General features: G+C 42.9%; 1 protein-coding gene across 1 annotated transcript in view; it reads left to right on the forward strand.

Annotated features, from left to right (window-relative positions):
- The window catches only part of CPVL (carboxypeptidase vitellogenic like), a 122,005-nt gene that overhangs the window by 25,727 nt on the left and 77,979 nt on the right, over positions 1 to 18,299 (forward strand). Inside the window, exons 5-6 of the mRNA XM_086693610.1 lie at positions 533 to 612; positions 6,454 to 6,520. Coding sequence (XP_086549736.1) covers positions 533 to 612; positions 6,454 to 6,520 — 147 coding nt within the window. The remainder of the gene's footprint in view (positions 1 to 532; positions 613 to 6,453; positions 6,521 to 18,299) is intronic.

Raw genomic sequence — 18,299 nt, forward strand, 5'->3', positions numbered from 1 at the left:
TTAAAACTTCTCTACTGAAGGTGAAGGGGCTTAGTGGCCATATTTCTCACAAATAAAAAAAATGAAAACACACACACACACACAAACTATCGTTCATCTCCAGCCTAGAGAGTTCCTTCTTAGCAGGACAGAGCAATACGCCCTCCAGGTTTCAGAGAGGGGACAACTTTGGGTCTTTTGATAGTGCAGCGGTGGGGGGGGGGGGGGCAGGAAAGGTGAATGGCTCCCCTTTAAATCAATATCTGGCAGGGTCCACATTGTGGAATCAGGACAGCTCAGCCACTGACCCCAGGGCAGAGCTTTGTGCTGTTCTTTTATTTGGGGTTGGTGGAGGGGAGAGGCAAAAGGTGAAATGCAGCATTGCCCCCACCATGGGGATGGGTAAAGGCACATGGGGTAGTGTGGCAGAAATCCCAGCTCAGAGGCTTGGCCTTTGGAATAAGGTCGATTTCCTTCCCGTGTGATATCTCCCTGAGGGCTCTGAGGCATGTGTTTCTCGGTGTTTATACCTGCTTATTTATTTCATCCTCAGGTGGGCACAGGGTTCAGTTTTACTGACGACCCCCAGGGATACGCAGTCAATGAGGATGATGTGGCATGGAATTTATACAGGTAAAAGGTCTTGGCTGTCTCTTGACCTTCTTCAGACCAAACGTTTTTGTATTTCGATACGGAAATTCACCCAATGGTGTCAGTAGTACTAATGGATCCTCATGGACTAATTCTTAAAGACATATTAAGAATACTTCTACGTGAGGAGCTCACACACGCATGCACACACACACACACGCGTGTGCGTGTGCACACATGTGCGTACACACAGTCTGCTTTTTGCTTTGTTACTTTATCACTGATAACTGTGAAAATGGCCAGCAGACTTGTTGGGATGAGCATTGGGTGTCATCTGTAAACAATGAATTGCTAAATTCTACTCCTGAGACCAATACTGCACTATACTTGAATTTAAATAAATCAAAAAAAAAAAAAAAAACACACACACAAAAAACAACAACAAAAAATGGTCAGCAAGAAAATAACAAGGAGGGCTGAAATCCTCAGGCACGATTGTAATTTTGTAAAAATATCCTTTAAGAGACAACAGAAACGGAACAGAATATCCGCCCAAAGATTATTTTCAAGCCTTTCAGCTAGGTGCCTGAGAGGATGTTGTGTGCTTCCCAACATTGTATTTGAACTTTGCATTTGCCCAGAAACAACATCTTCTTGCTCGTTTCTCTTTTTTCTCGGGACTCCTCTTTCTGTGGCCTTCAGATGCAATTTTCCCCTCTCTTGCTTCTCCTTCATGACCCCCAGGCTGAAAGCTTAGCTTGTTAGCTAGTCTCTGACTTTTTCCTTCATCTTCCACAACTATTCTTTTACTTAAAAAAAAGAAAAAAATAGAAAGAAGATGTAAAGTTGTAAGCCTGGTCAAACACTGCACATAGAAGTTCTTCTTTTTTCGTACTCATATTTGCTATGGCTATTTTTAGTATTTTTTTTTTTTTTTTAAGTAAGTGACCATTCTTATTTGGTCACATTTTTCCAGTCTGTAAATTGTTACTAGAGGTCAAGTCCCGAATTCTTTCAGATCAGTAGGGTACCACCTTATGCCCTATAATCATTTACTCACAGAACCCTAGTGGCCAGAATGAGATAACCAACTCCCCTATTTCCTAATTGTACCACACACTCATTCTGCTGATTACTTGGTGAGCAAACCCAACCAATTGCTAAAGTGAAAGTAAGTCTAATAACAAATCAGAGTTTTCTGATCTCTGACAAAAGTTTTCCATTTTATTCTTTCTCCCCAAGGCAGATGGCTAGGGAACGGACGAAAGAGTAACTTCTGGCCTTTCTTCCTGAGACATTTCTTTCTGTCTTCTCTGCGGACCCAGAAAACAAATATGGCTGGTGTTTTCTACACTTTCTTTCTTTTTTTAAAATTTTTTATTAAAAAAGTGTTTTTTTAACATTTTATTTATTTTTGAGACAGAGACAGAGTACGAGCGGGGGAGGGGCAGAGAGAAAGGGAGTCACAGAATCTGAAACAGGCTCCAGGCTCCAAGCTGTCAGCACAGAGCCCGATACGGGGCTCGAACTCACGAACCGTGACATCATGACCTGAGCCGACGTCGGACGCTTACCTGACAGAGCCACTCAGGCGCCCCTGTTTTCTACACTTTCATTTGTTATTTGTCCCATTATTTAGTCGCTTCCATTCTGTGTCCAGGGGCATGGCTAGGACCCCACACTTCTGCTTCCAGGTACATTGGGTCCTGGGAGCAGATTAGCCAGATTTCCACAGGATTCCCCTTCCTCTGCCCCTAGCTCAGGCACCTCCTCTTTCCCTATAGACACATAATCATGATGGCTGTCCTTACAAGTTTACTCAAGTGCCATGAGCAGTGACTGTCTGCTCTTATTTTTCAGATAGAACACCTACTTCTCCCCTTATTCCTCCCTGCCCTCTCTGATCCTCTTTTGGTTTAAATCCAAACAAGCTCAGTTGTTTAACTAGCAAACACCCAGAGGGCGGAGGTTCTGTGGTGAAGAAATGCATCAATCCCCTCTAAGCCAGAGCATGCAACCCGCCATTCTTTTTGTCTCTTCTTCCCCTCCCCCAAAGATGGTTACAGCTTCCCGTTGACCCTCCGTGTGGATGTATACTGCTGACATGTGGTACATCTCCTTTTAGATGACATGTAAAGAGAACCTATTTCAAAGCATCCATTGTTTATAGCTGTTTTAGTTCTTTTTGCTTCAGGCTCTTAGAACTGGAAAATAGCTAATCAAGGGTAGTGCAGAAAACTGATTTCAGCTGTTTCCTTTATAGTTTACACTATTTGTTTCCCTTTGTGACTACATTCTTCTCTCCAGCTCTCCAGATGGGTGTTTGGAATAAGAAGGTCGCTTTGAAACCCATAAACGTAGGTTTAAAGAGTAGACCTTCTTTTTCTCCTTTTGAAAACCATCTTTTTTTTTTTTTTTTTTCCACTGAAAAACCCATTCCTTTTGACTATTAATAGTCCGTGCCTATAAGGAGTAGACTCCTAAAGAGGCATTTGACATTCACACTTAGGCTGCCCTTGTGTGTGTTTGTTTGGAAGCAAAGGCTTTTTACTAACCAGACATTTAAATATTCGATTTTTTTTTAATTTGGAACATGCTATTGAGCCACAATGCCCCTCTGATTTAGGTAAAATAAATAACTAAATATACTAAAGAATAACAAATTTACTAACTTTGATCTGGAGTGTATGGTCTGGTACCATTCCCCTTCTACCACTGTTTATCGATTGCCTGCTATGTGCCAGACATTGTCCCTGATGCTGGTAATAGAGTAGTCAACAAGCTCCCCTAGTCCTTGGTCTGGTGCTTACCCATCTTGAGCGTGCCTGAAGTTAGTTTCTTAGCAGCCAGATGGAAACGCTACTATCATTCTATTCCACCTGCCGCTTTGTATGGGAAATAATATCAATTGCTAAAACGTGTTTCATAACCATGTGACTATGAAACTGGTTTCACATATTAAATGAGAACACTGGACGGAGCAGATCATGGCCCGGCCATAGTGGGGGTGGAATGAATGCGAAGGATGGCTGCCCGTGTGCCACTGCTGAACAAAACTGCCAAGCTTCTTGGCACTGGGCTTATTTCAGTCACACTGTTACTGACAAAAGCTCCCCCTTGTCTGGCCTTTGTTGGCACGGAACTTTTGCTTAGATTGTTTTAATTCTTTTTAACGTCTTGTGTTCATTATGCCTCTGACTCCATTAGACCTCTCCAAATTCTCTAGTGCATTATCATTTCCATCTACTTGCTGTGCCCCGAACCTACCAGCTTCCCTTTTTACAAAATGTGTCTGAGGAATAATTTCTTCCTAGTCATTTTCCCCTGCGAGGTAGATTTCTTCTTCTTGTCGTTCAGTGTAACTTTCTACCACCAGATGGCCTTTGACTAAAATTCTAGCTGTTAGCAAAAGCCCCTGGCACAATGCTAGCAATGTTGCCAAATGGCATCGTCTGGCAGAGGCAAGCTTCCTGCGACAGCGAGCTCTTGTGACTGTGCGTGGACAGCGAGCTCGTGTGACTATGCACATACACGCATGCGTGCAAATGTGTGTCTAGCGTGTATTATATATTTTAGCAATTCTGCTTCTAAATTTGAAATTTTATGTAGGCGTGATTCTAGATTGTATTTTTGAGCAAACCCTCACCGTGGAATAAGAATTACATATAGTTGACTAAGACACAGTTAAACAAGCAAATGGCATATGTAAATCTAACTTACTAAATTTACTTTTTTCTTCCTTCACTCCCATTTAAGAAAGATCTACCAGGGCGCCTGGGTGGCTCAGTCAGTTAAGCGTATGACTTCAGCCCAGGTCGTGATCCCACGGTTCGTGGGTTCGAGCCCTGCATTGGGCTCTGTGCTGACGGCTCAGAGCCTGGAGCCTGCTTCAGATTTTGTGTCTTCTCTCTCTGCCCCTCTCCTGCTCATGATCTGTCTCTCAAAAATAAATAAGCTTTAAAAAAAAAAAAAAGACCTACCAAAGGCTTGGATTAGCCAAATTTTTGTTCTGATCCTCTTGTGATATTAAAACTGTAACTTCCTCAAGTGGAGAACTTGGAAACTTCAGCTAGAGAATCCTGGCATTTTCAAGCTAGAAGTAACCTGGAAGGTTAGCTCCTTGAATTAAGATTGCCAGATGAAATACAGAATGCCTAGTTAAATTTTAATTTCAGATAAATAATGAATAATTTTTATAAATCTAAGTATGTCCTATGTAATATTTGGGTCATAGTTATGCTAACACATTATTTGTCGTTTATCTGAAATTCAAGTTTAATTGGACGTCTTGTATTTTTATTTGCTAAATCTGGCGATCCTAACAACTTTAACAGATTCTCCAAGGAAATAAACTTTAAGCCAAAGCACGAGGCTTAATTGAGATTTACTATGTTAAACTGTCTATTGCCATTCCAACTAGCAGGAAGAGAGAAGAGAAATAGTTTTTAGCCTGAAGGTTGGCGAGGGAAGGGTAGAAAATAAACTCCTATTTTTATCTCTACGCTAAAGCCATCTTATTGCCAGAACAAACATGGAAGCTATATAGTGCAGCTTCCCAGATTTAGTTGCTACAAAGGCTTTACTTACTGTCAATAATAAATACAGAAATACACCAAAACTCTACAGTGGTCTTTCATGATGGATTTTTATGGAGCCTTTGCAAATTAAGTGCAGCCAGACCCGGCAGTGAGCAGCGATCATAATGACCCAGTTTTGCCTCTCTGTAACCCTTGAACTTTCTCCTCCTCTTGGTTTTGCAGGGCCTCCTTCCTTGCCTTTCATCTTCACTGGATGGTTCATGGCTTTTAGTCCCTCAGCAGGAAGCTGGAACAAAGCTCTGCCTGACTTCTCAGACAATGCAATCTGGGTCAAAACACTGATAGAGCTTCTGAATTCCACAAGTTTTGTTTCCTCTTTGAAAGATTTGGTCAAGTAGAGAATCATTCAATAATCTACCCTTTTCTTGCTTATTATGAAACAATTTCTGGAGTCTGTTGAAATCTATTTCAGGAGAACTCATTGAAGTGGCTATTGGCATTCTTTAGTAAGTGTGATTTTTTTGGAGCTTAGATGCCACTGTACTGTTAGTTCTATATCTGGCCATTTGGTGGTTTTCTTTTAAATTATGGTCATTTTACAGCCTTTTTGTTCTTTGGTTATTAAAATACTGAAATTTTGGGACCCCCCCCAATAGAAATGTTCAGGGTTCCTCACAGGAAGATGTTGGTAAGCAAGTAACATTCTCATTACTTCACCAGAAACCCAGGTTAATGGGGTCATAAGGCTTGCAGAACTACCTCTAAGAATTGCTGTAGGGGGACCTGGGTGGTTCAGTCGGTTAAATGACCGACTTCAGCTCAGGTCACGATCTCACAGCTTGTGAGTTCAAACCCTGCAGACAGCTCAGAGCCGGGAGTCCGCTTTGGATTCTGTGTCTCCCTTTCTCTCAGCCCCTCCCCTGCTCATGCTCGGTCTCTCTCTCTCTCTCTCTCTGTCTCAAAAATAAATAAACATTAAAATTTTTTTTAAGGAATTGCTGTAATAATAGGTGAAAGCCTGTATCACTTTGCTCAAGGGTACCCTCAACAGCTAGAAGATCTAGGTTGGTAACCCAGAGATTTGGTAACCTGCCCAGAGTGTTGATGTCCCCTTGTCTCAACCTCTTAGTATCCTAAAGTAAGCCCACAATTATTTTCTAACCATCCACAGTGTGGAATGTTACATATGTGACATTTTGAAAATAACGCTTACAGGAGCTCACAGCCTAATGGCCTCTTCCTTCAAATGTGAAACTTAGCGTCAAAAGGTTAGTTTTGGTAGCATAGCATTAAGCTTTTTTGATTCCATGTGATTTTTTTATTGTTGTTGTTCTTCTTTTCGCAGTGCACTAACTCACTTTTTCCTGTTGTTCCCTGAATATAAAAACAATGACTTTTATGCCACGGGGGAGGTAAGTTGAAGTCCTGTGTTCTTGTGTGCTTCCAATATCCTCGGGACTGAAGTATGGTGACTCATGCATTCAGTCTGTACATACATGTACACAAATATTAATAATATTAATTAAGTATATTATATTAAATAAATATATTAATTATTAATTATTAATTAATTAAATATATTAATTAATATATAATATATTACTATATTAACATTAATTCAGCCCGTATTCAGAATTCTCTATCCCCCAAATGTTCTCTAGAACCCTTTTTTAAAAAAATAAATATAGGGCTCAGTAAAGTTTTGTATATCACGATGGTCTCAGTCCCCTGACACATTGTTGTGGTTGTCTCATGATGATGATTTTGAAGAGTGTAGGCCAGGTGCCCTGTGGCATGTCCCATTTCTGAATTTGGCTGATCCTTTCCTCAACGCGTAGATTCAGTGAAAACATTTCGGCAAGAACATGACATGGGTGATGCGTGTGCCTCCTATCTTATCACGTCAGGAGGCTCGTAATATCAGTTTGTCTCATTATTGGCGATGCTACACTTGGTCACTTGGCCCAGGTGGTCTCTCCCAGATCTCACCGTTGGAAAGGCACCTTTTTCTCTTGAAATTAATAAGTAGCATGAGACCATGTGGAAATCTGTTCCCTCCAGATCTGTCACCCCGTAGTTTTCGCATTCATTGATGATTCCTGCCTGAATCCGTCATTCCACTGGGGGGTTGTAAATGGTGATTTTTTTTGGGGGGGGTCTATCTTCCTACAGATGTCATCTAGTAGTCTTCTACAGAGAAGCTCTTCCCCTTTCCTTCTTTTCTCAACATCTGAGCACTAAGCGTGCCCATTGCTCCTGGGATGCCATTTCCTTCAGGCTTTCTTTGTAAGCAGAACCAGGGAGCTGAATGACTTCATACTGACCCTTAATTCTAATTCAACATCACGAGGTTCTTTTTTCCTTTCCCCATTCTGTATTTGCATACCCCTTCTCCCACGTTGTGGACCGTGTTTCCCAGCAGCATCAGTGTATTTATTCCTTTGCTGGATCCTAACAATATGTGCAAAATGATCTTAGAAGGTGACATCAGTACCGCTACCAACAAAGAAACCTCCAAGTTACATTCAATATTTTTTGCTACAATTACTTTTATCCTTAGACTATATTTCACTACAGGTTTAAAAGTACCATATTGGGGCGCCTGGGTGGCGCAGTCGGTTAAGCGTCCGACTTCAGCCAGGTCACGATCTCGCGGTCCGTGAGTTCGAGCCCCGCGTCAGGCTCTGGGCTGATGGCTCGGAGCCTGGAGCCTGTTTCCGATTCTGTGTCTCCCTCTCTCTCTGCCCCTGCCCCGTTCATGCTCTGTCTCTCTCTGTCCCAGAAATAAATAAAAACGTTGAAAAAAAAATTAAAATAAATAAAATAAAATAAAAGTACCATATTTCAAAGTTCTAATAATTAACTCTATTTTTTCCCTAGGCTGATTATGTTACAAGTTTTTTAATTTTTTTTTTATGTTTTATTTTATATTTGAGAGAGACAGAGTGCAAGCAGGGGAAGGGCAGAGAGACAGAGACAGGATGTGAAGCAGGTTCCAAGCTCCGAGATGTCAGCACAGAGCCTGATGCAGGGCTCGAATTCACTAGAAGGGATATCATAGCCTGAGCCGAAGTCGGACGCTCAACCGACTAAGCTACCCAGGCCCCCCTATGTTATAATTAAAAAAATTTTTTTTTTACATTTATTCATTTTTGAGAGACAGAGAGAGACAGAGCACAAGCGGGGAAGGGGCAGAGAGAGAGGGAGACACAGAATCCGAAGCAGGCTCCAGGCTCTGAGCCGTCAGCATTGAGCCTGACGCAGATCTCGAACCCATGAACCATGAGATCATGACCTGAGCCGAAGCTGGATGCTCAACCGACTGAGCCACTATATGCTACAATTTAACATACAGTTAAGTTCACTTGCCTAGGTTGGCTTCAGTTTTAGGGTTTGCTTTTTTTTCCCCATCCAGTTAAATTTAAGGTTATTTTAAACACGTATAGCAGCCAATACTTTGAGAGCCCAGGAATCCTGAGGTGCTAGGGACACCACTGTGAACAAAACAGAACAATTTCCTGCCTTCGTACATTGTAGAGGCGAAGACAGTGATAAGTGAAGAAATACATATGCGCTATGCGTCAGGCGGTGATGAGTGTCATGAAGAAAGATGAAGCAGGTGAGGGTTGCAGAGTGGTGCAGGTGCTATCCTGGTTACTAGAAAGGCTCTCCGGTAAGGACACAACTGGGCAGAGTGCCGAGACTAGTAGATGCAGACTAGTAGATGAGACTAGTAGAGTGATAGCTGCGGTTATCTTAGAGAAGAACTCTCCTGGAAGGAGGGATAGCAAATGCCAAGACTCTGAGGTGGGGACAGGCTTGGTGTGCTCAAGGAATAGCACGGGGCCACTGTAGAAGGAGCTGAGATGGGAGAGGCAGACAGATCACGTAGGCCCATGGAAGATTTTGGACTTTATCCCAAGGGTGATGGGAAATCGTTGAGGGGTGCAGTGTTCGCTGAAAGAGTGGTTAGAATCAAATTCGATTCAATTCAGCACTCCTATATCGAGTGACTACGGTGGCTGAGGCATTGGACACGTATTGGAAATTCAGCCATTAATAAGACATTGAGCCTACCCTTAATCTGAAAGCCTGGCAATAGGTAAAATACTGAATGAAAAGGACGGTTAGAGAAGTGGCTGGAAAGACAGCACAAGGAGAGTGCAAATAGCTTACTTCTCTCAGTATGGGATCCTCAGGAAAGGCCGGACAGAAGAGGTGACAATTAAACCGGATTTTGAAAGATGCGTAGGGGTGGGTTAGTCAAGGATCTTTTGCTTATAAGTGACAGAAACCCTATTCAAAATGGCTTAAGTAGGGGCGCCTGGGTGGCGCAGTCGGTTAAGCGTCCGACTTCAGCCAGGTCACGATCTCGCGGTCCGTGAGTTCGAGCCCCGCGTCAGGCTCTGGGCTGATGGCTCGGAGCCTGGAGCCTGTTTCCGATTCTGTGTCTCCCTCTCTCTCTGCCCCTCCCCCGTTCATGCTCTGTCTCTCTCTGTCCCAAAAAAAAAATAAAAACGTTGAAAAAAAAATTTAAAAAAAAAAACAAAATGGCTTAAGTAAAACGGGGTCATGGCTGTGTCTGGGTGCTCAAAACGTTGTCATCAGGAATTTCTCTCTTGATCTATTCACTTGACTTTGTACTGCACTAGTTTCATTCTAAGCTATGTTTTTTTCACTGGTAGCCTTGCACCTCTACCCTATCCTAATGTTCTAAGTATAACCTATCAGCTCAACTTCTCTTCCCCAATAATTCCACTATATTCCTGAATCTCATGTGACCCATTTGGATCCCATGCCTGTTCTAGAACTACTAACTGGGGTCAAGGGGATGGACATACAGGTTGGCCATAATGGTGCCTGAGACCCACCCAGTGCCCAGGGAAGGGTGGGATCATAGTGAGGCCCTCCGCCTCTGAATCACAAGGCCTGGGAGTGGGAGATGGGTGGTGCACCAGGGAAGACCCCTGTGACGATACTAGAGGAAGGGCTGGAAGGATGCTGGATAAGCTCAAACCACAGAGGTCCACCGTAAGGGAGACAAGGTGAAAACAGTCTCAGTTTTTCCAAGGAAATGGCAAGTTAACGGAACCAGGAACTTCCTCATCTTCTGCTTGCGTTCTTCTCTATTTGGAAAGGATATTCTAACTGTTTGCCTTACTCCACTTACATCTTTTTTAAGCCAGCTATCTGGTCAGAATTATTTAGGATCTCTACCAGTAATTCCCTGCTGGTCCTTGACTTTTAACCCATTTCAGAGGCAAGTGGGGCAAAGGGGCAGGAAGTGATGCCTCTGTCATTTTGGAAGCCACCCTGAAAAATTCCCAGTCTCCACCTCCGCCAGAGGAGCGATCTGCTTACTGTGTAATTCCTGCCTTGCAAATAATGTGGTGATGCTATTAACCATGAAGTTGGACTTTCAGCAAAGCTGCCCGATTCTGGATGAGAAATTTGTCTGTTTCACATCTGCCCAGTGGTTTCATGCATGTAACTGAATGTGTGTAGGAAAGGACAGTTTTCTTTTTTACACTCTTGGCTGCCAGGATGAATACTCTTAAGGAAACCTGTGCCTTTCAAGTGATGAAGGAAGATGTGAACGAGGGCAGGCAGGAGCTGGGATGAGATGCAGTCACCAGACAGCAGCATTTTCATAGGGGCTACACGGGATATGTTAAATCCAGGGCCACATCTCTTTCTAGAGGGAAGAGCACTAAATAATAACACCTTGGTGGTTTGTTTTATTAGAATGCTGTGTTTTTCCAGTCTAGTTTGTTCCATCTGGTCTTCTGTTTTAAGGTTAGGAGGCAGAATGGAAAAGTAGTTCTGGGTTAATAATCAGGGGACCTGAGATTCATTGCTGGCTTTGCCTCTCTGGGTGATTCCAAGCGAGTTCTTTAACCTCTCCTGGCCTCTGCTTTTCATCTTACAGTCGGAGGGCTTGGCTTTTCAATTAGATCACTTTCAGGGATATTTTGCTTTACTAGATGTTCAACCGTAGTTACCTAGATGTACTCTTATAGCATCTGTATACAATTGCAATTTTAATGCAATACCCACCCTCCTTCTCTCCATCCCCCCCCTAAAAAAAAACCGTTGTGATTGATTTTTCAAGAAAGGGAAATCCTATCTGTTCAGAACTTTTAATTTCCTCACACTGTTCAGGAGGCTGAACAAACAATGCCACTAAAGTAGCAGAATCGTGGTTGAAAAGTAAATGAGTAAACTCAGAAATGCTTCTCTGGGGCTCCTGGGTGGCTCAGTTGGTTAAGCGTCTGACTCTTGGTTTTTGAGTCAGGTCATAATCTTATGGCTCGTGGGTTCGAGCCCCGTGTCGGGCTCCACCCTGACAGCACAGAGCCTGCTTGGGATTCTCTCTCTGCCTTTCTCTCTCTTCCCCTCCCCTACTCTCTCTTTCTCTCTCTCTTAAAATAGATAAACTTAAAAAAAAAAAGAAAAGAAATGGTTTTCTCCTTTTCAGTGCAAATGTACTGGACCTAAATATCCTTTCCATTTGCGTACTATGAGTGAGGGGTATAGCCTGATCTCAAAAGGTCTGGAGCAGCTGTTCAGCACCCTGAATTTGGTGCAAGAGAGTCTGGAAGTAATAACAATACCTACTGAATAGGATTGTTTTGAGCATCTAATTAGATAATCCTCCTCAAATATTTAATGACGTGATGGCTGTGGTGAGTACCGAAGACACGATGACTGTTATTACCATTCATGGTGAAAAGCTGGATTAATACATTATGGCTCCAAAGCATATGACCTAATGTATGTAGACAGGGCCTGAGATATTTTAAAAGTTCTGCTCACGTCTTTCTGGGAAGTGGCATTGTCTCTCCTGTTATTTTGAAATCATCTTCAAAAGAAATAGTTTGCTTTGTCTAAACAACAATGGTGGGGCTTAGAAGATATTTGAAAGTTTGGGATAGTAGCAAAACGTGCCGGGACTGACCCAGGCCCCCTGCCACTGCCGTGTGGACCCTGGCGAGCCCACAACCAGGCATACTGTGGGATCTGCAGGCGGTACGATCCAGAAGGAAGAACCGCCTTGTCTCCTTCCCTCCTTCTCTCCATTTCGGCACAGAACACCAACTGGAATTAATTTTCTCTAAAGAGAGACAAATGTGTCTGTAAATCACCCTCCTCAAGGCATGAAAAAAATGTACTTCAAAAAGAGAAACAAGCTGCATTTAATTCACATAATTAACTTTCTTTATAAGGGTTATCCTTTCTGAGCCAGTAACTATTAGTGAGATTGCTCTTGGTCTTGAGGTACAGACTCACTTGAGAATCCTCTCAAGTGTACGTGGGCCCAGCTAGAAGTTAAAGCAAAACAGCCCTCACTGGAAGGCAGGAAGGTGGCGGCGGGAGGAAGGGGGACTGCCCATTGTTCTCTGAGCGTGTGGCTTTGCGTCCTCTCCCCGGAAAGATTCCGTGCCTATGGGTGGTTGTGGCAATGAATGGGGAGCGTCTCCAAAATGGCAGAATATGTGGTTACAACTGAGCATCTCTCCCTGATCAGGACGAAGGGGCCAAGTTGCCTCAGAGGCAATTTTGCAACCCTGGTTAATGTGAGGGCCAAATAAAGGCAAAGCTTTGTAGCTATTTAAAAATTAGTGAGCTTAATAGGATACTTTATCTTCATCTGCATGAGCGAAGTCCTGCTGGGATCATGGAGTCTGACAACATTTACTGGAATCATCATGGTCCACTGGGTTCGGGTTGCAGGCTCCCAGTAGGTGAGAGCCATGTTTGTGTAATGTGTTTCCTACACTACTAAGCAAAGTGTTTGTTTAATGTTACAGAGCAGCCTTGTGCAAGGTTGTTGCTGGACAAAATAAAAATATTGATGATATTTCTCACCAGTTTCTTTTCATCTCCCTTCCATCGCCCCTGTCTCCCTGCTCTGTGTCCCAGGCCCTGAGAACCCTCCTTTCTACTCCTTTATTTTCCAGGTCCGTCCGGTACCCTACCTCCCGCCCCCAGCCTCCCTTTCTTTCCTTGGCTATATTGTGCTCAGGTCCTGTTTCTCCATCATGACTATTTTGTTCCTCTCCCCCTTTCTGACTTGCCATCAGCGCACTGTCCATTAGAAAGGATCTGATAAATTAAACTTACTCTCAACATGCTTGTATTTGAATAGAAGGCATAGTTGTAATCGGGAATTTTCCAGCACTGATATACAAGCAAGAAGCAGGAGAGAACTATTCTGCAGGCCCACACCAGTATCCTTTTAGCCTAGGCTTGAATCTGGCAGCTAGAAGGAGGCCTTCAAGAGTCTATAGTTCACTAGTTTTATTTGTAGCTCTTATTTGAGAAGACTGAGAGTGGATTGTAGGGCAGGCATGGGGCTAAGCACTGTTTTATGTATGTCATAGCAACCCTCTGAAGCTGGCACTATTCTTATCGTCCCCATCATACAGTTGAGATGACTGAGGCTTGGAGAGCGAGGTAGGTCTTACCAAGGTCACTCAGCGAGGATTGGGACTAAGCAGCTGGATTACGGAGCCCAAAGACTGTAGACAAGAAACTGGCTAAAGATTGGAACCCTGCTTGTGTAGATGCTGTCTGGAGCCTCAAAACCTCCATCTCTAAGACCTGCCTCTTCCAGAAAGCAGGTGCACTGTGCTTAGAGGGGAGTCAACATCCCTTCCCTGTTTCGTGCAGAATCTCTAAGGGTTATCAACCTTATACAAACATAAAAGAAGTTCTTTGTCCTTTTGCACGTTTCTGTCTTTCTGGCGAAGGCTGAGTTTTAATCGTAAAGACTTAGCTTTGATCATAAAGTTTTATGGAGTAAATGAAAGTTTCAAGTGATATAAAGGCTTGAAGTCCATGGAATGCAATTATTTATTAAAGCTTAGAACTTGCTGAATTTTATTAGATGACATCCAAGCCACTTTAACTCTTTTTTTTTTTTAATTTTTTTTTTCAACGTTTATTTATTTTTGGGACAGAGAGAGACAGAGAATGAACGGGGGAGGGGCAGAGAGAGAGGGAGACACAGAATCGGAAACAGGCTCCAGGCTCTGAGTCATCAGCCCAGAGCCTGACGCGGGGCTTGAACTCACGGACCGCGAGATCGTGACCTGGCTGAAGTCGGACGCTCAACCGACTGTGCCACCCAGGCGCCCCCCAAGCCGTTTTAACTCTTGAGCTCCTGACAAATGTCTAGTTTCAGTTTTGGTCATGTGACCTGCCAGTATTTCTTTTAGAATTGAAAATGAATTTGTGACTTAGAACTGGAAGTTTGTACCTTTTGGCCTCCTTCCCCCAACTCCCCCTCCCCCAAATCCTCTGCTTCTGGTGACCACAAGTCTAATCTCTTTTTCTTTGTTTTGTGTGTGTGTGTGTGTGTGTGTGTGTGTGTGTTTTAGATTCTACATGTAAGTGAGATCATACACTGTCTTCCTTGTCTGACTTATTTCACTTAGCATAATGCTTTCAAGTTCCATCCATGTTGTCATAAATAGTTGGCTTCCCCAGTTTTCATGGCTGGATAATATTCCATTGTATGTATGTACCACAACTACTTTCTCCATTCATCCATCGATGGACACTTAGGTTGTTTCCATGTCTTGGCTGTTGTAGATAATGCTGCAGTGAACATGGGAGGGCACAGCTATCTTTTCAAATTAGTGTTTTGGTTTTCTTTGGATATATTTTCCAGAACTAGAATTGCTGAATCATATGGTAGTTCTTTTTTTCATTCTTTGAGGCACCTCCATACTGTTTTCCATACTGGCTGTGCTGGAATCCTTTTTTTTTTTTTTTTTTTTAGAGAAGCATCCTTTGAATACAAAATAAGAATATATCATTTGGAAGGCCGCATAGCGTGTACCTTTGCATAAATATGTGACCAAGAGATACAGATCAAGATGTTTTTCTTATGTGTCTATTCCTAGAGATTCTACATTTCTTTTAAGCTCATTTTGCAGAACAGTAGATGTTTAGATAAAGTCATACTTTTGTTGGGAGCCTTCTTTTATTCTTTTTGCCCTTTCTTTTTTAAGTTTTTTTTTAACGTTTATTTATTTTTGAGACAGAGAGAGACAGAGCATGAACAGGGGAGGGGCAGAGAGAGAGGGAGACACAGAATCTGAAACAGGCTCCAGGCTCTGAGCTGTCAGCACAGAGGCCGACGCGGAGCTTGAACTCACGGACTGTGAGATCATGACCTGAGCCGAAGTCAGACACTTAACCGACAGAGCCACCCAGGCGCCCCTCTTTTTTTTTTTTTTTTTTTTTTTTAATTGCAGCAGTGTGGTCTGGAAATTAGATGACACATGGTCTAGAAATGTCTAAGAAGTTGTACAGATTACCACAATACCGAAGTTCCAGCTTTCCCCATTCATTAATTTTCTCAACTGGCCATTTTAAGGACACACGTCTTCTCTCAGAGAAAATAATGGTCCCCAGTGAAATAAGAGTCTACCCTGAGGCTAGATGAAGTCAAGGTCCCTCTCACTCAGTCCTGTCTTCTGGGCTGCTGTATCATCTGTTACTCCATTACACTTGGGCTCTTCCCCCGTTTTTGAGGTTTTTCAATGTGTGTATAAAGCTCTCTTCAAGGCATATCCCCTTATTCTCTTTGATCGCCTCCAAAAGTGGGGGTGGTTCCAACCAACAGTCTGTGGTTGGTGATATGCTAGAGGATACAGCACTGCTATGACTCCTTCCAGAAGGGTAGCCCGCCCTGTGTCCTTCTGGGGACACGAAGGAGTTATGACCAGCCCACAGGTGAGTTCTTCAAAGAGATGTTCATTCCAGGTGGAGTGGCTGGGGGAGCGGGGACAGAGCAGAGCAGGGGGTGCTCAATATACCAGTCCTGAGGCTGACAACTCTGCCTTTTCCACTTCCAGACAGGGCTTAGGAACTAGGACCCGTGGACAGTGACGCTTTGTGTCCAGGCTTCAGTGTGTCTCATTTCCAAGGCCATTGCTCATTATCCTGGGTGAAGGTTCCACATGTTTTACCATAAAACGTATACCTAGAAGCAAGGCAGAGAATGAGTATAGCTGCACCTATTTTTTTTTTTTTTACCTAAACTTTAGTAAGAAATGCAGACGAGAAACGCAGAGCAGCTTAAACAATAGTAACTGCTAACATATGTGAAATTTCTGCAAGAGGACATTGTTTCCATTATAGTATTATTCTCTGACACGATTTTTTTTCTTCTAGGGGAGCTGATTTTAGATATGAAATCTTTTTTCCTCCTTTAAGAGTAACCGGGTGGCAGGGGTACAGGAAGCCCGCTGTGAATGTTGCGGGAACATGTAAGAAGGGAGGGCTGCGACGGAATACGCAATTACAAGTTTCTTTAAGTCCCTAGTTCATTGTGCTTTTACACATCTGGATAATTAACCAAGCATTACATTCTCTCTAGACTATTTTTACAAGTACAATATGCTCCCAACGTGATTTCCATTAGGCTGTTCCAAACATCCTTTAAGAACTCAGAAAGATTGCAGACTGAGATTGAAAACCACTGTTCAGCTGTGATGTTGAGACCTTTTCCTCTCGTGGGGGGAAATACAAGACTGAGAGCTGAATTCCGAGATCCTTCCGATGTAAGAGGAAAACTGGAGGCTTATTGCTTTTTTAAGCCCCAGGAATACAAGCATATACAAACACACCTTAATATCTCTGGTCCTCCTTGTCAGAGCCGAGCTCAAAATATGGTCACCATGGGAAAACGTGAGCCACACAACAACGGTGCTGGAAACTGCAGCTTGAAGCTTCTTTAAATATTAGGAAGGAATAATAAGGGCAGACTAAAATCCTGACGTGTCGATGGCTAACCTAATTTGAGTGATTGTGTTAGAAAAATACCTTTGTCTGGCTGAGGTCCTCATTCGAGGGTCACTGCTGAATTCTGAAACGATACATGTTCAGATAGTTAGTGGCCACGCTTTTCCTCTTTTCTTCTTTTATAATCGCTTTGATGCTGTTTCGAGCTTTTATGAGGCCAGGGTCTGATCTGCTGGTAGAAGGTTAGTGCTAATTCACAGGCTTTAGGAGCTTCGCTGGCCAGCTGCTGCCCACATTGATGAACACCAGCAAGAGATCGGAGAAACCACAGGGCTGATAGTTGTGCTGGTTGTTGTTCCCATCGTTGTTATAGGCAGGACTCAGAACAAAAGAAACAAGAGTTCATAAAATTACAGGATTGCGACTGGAAGTCCTAAGGGCCATAGAGATCATTTCTAATAGGTGAACAAACCTAAAGTCTCTCCCCAAAATATACGTCTCTATTCTATTTAAAATACATCCAGAAAAGAGAAAGCTGGGTAAATAAAACATTTGATTTATTGTCTGGTTGTCTTTGAAAGTGCTGTGGTGGTCAGAGATCGTTAAATTGAGAAATAAATGATTTGGGAAGAATAAACTAACCCGATCTTGCAAAATAAATAAATAAATAAATGTCTCCACAAGGAGAGTGAAAATAATTGAAATTTCATTATAATGTTTCAGTGTCTGTTTTCCATAAAATAATCCCATAATTGTCTACTGTGTGACAGCCTGAGCCACTCAACCAATGGAATGATTAATGAAAACAGCAGTGAAGGATTTGTCACACTGACACAGGGCACGGAAGTGTGTGATAGTCATTAGAAAGCAAAAATGAGATAAACATCATCGTTAGGAGAGCAGATGTGGACTGAACAGTGAGGAATCTGTTTTGGACATGGTTGTAGAACTGCCCGTGTTTTCTTTGAATGGCCAACTTAGCAAGCTTGTAGGGGATGAACCCAGGGCTGAGCCCCAGCTTGGGAGACCATAGACTTGTAGTCTATTCCAGGACCCTTGACTGAAATGTGATTTGATATGAGAGATGGGAGATGTGGAGGCAGCCAAGCCTAGATGGAATCCCAGCCAGGCACGTGATTGAAATGCATAGACCCTTGCTTTCATCGTTTTAAAACATAGGAAGATAATGTTAACTGTCAGGTGGCTCAAATTAAAGTGGGGGAAGTAGCCTGTTCATAGTAGATCATAGTAGATGCTCAGAAATTGAGTGGATGTTCCTTCTTAATTTCCTGCCTGGATATATCCCAGATACACATGATGGTCACCGGGGGGGGGGGGGGGGGGGGAGGAAAGGTGCCATAAAAATGTGGCTGTTTTCGCCTAAATTTGTCATCACCTTCAATAGAGCAATTTAAAGTACACACCCTTCCATCT

This window comes from Puma concolor, chromosome A2, assembly GCF_028749965.1.
Source record: "Puma concolor isolate L17-30 chromosome A2, mPumCon1.1.hap2, whole genome shotgun sequence".
NCBI classification, from domain to species: Eukaryota; Metazoa; Chordata; class Mammalia; order Carnivora; family Felidae; genus Puma; species Puma concolor.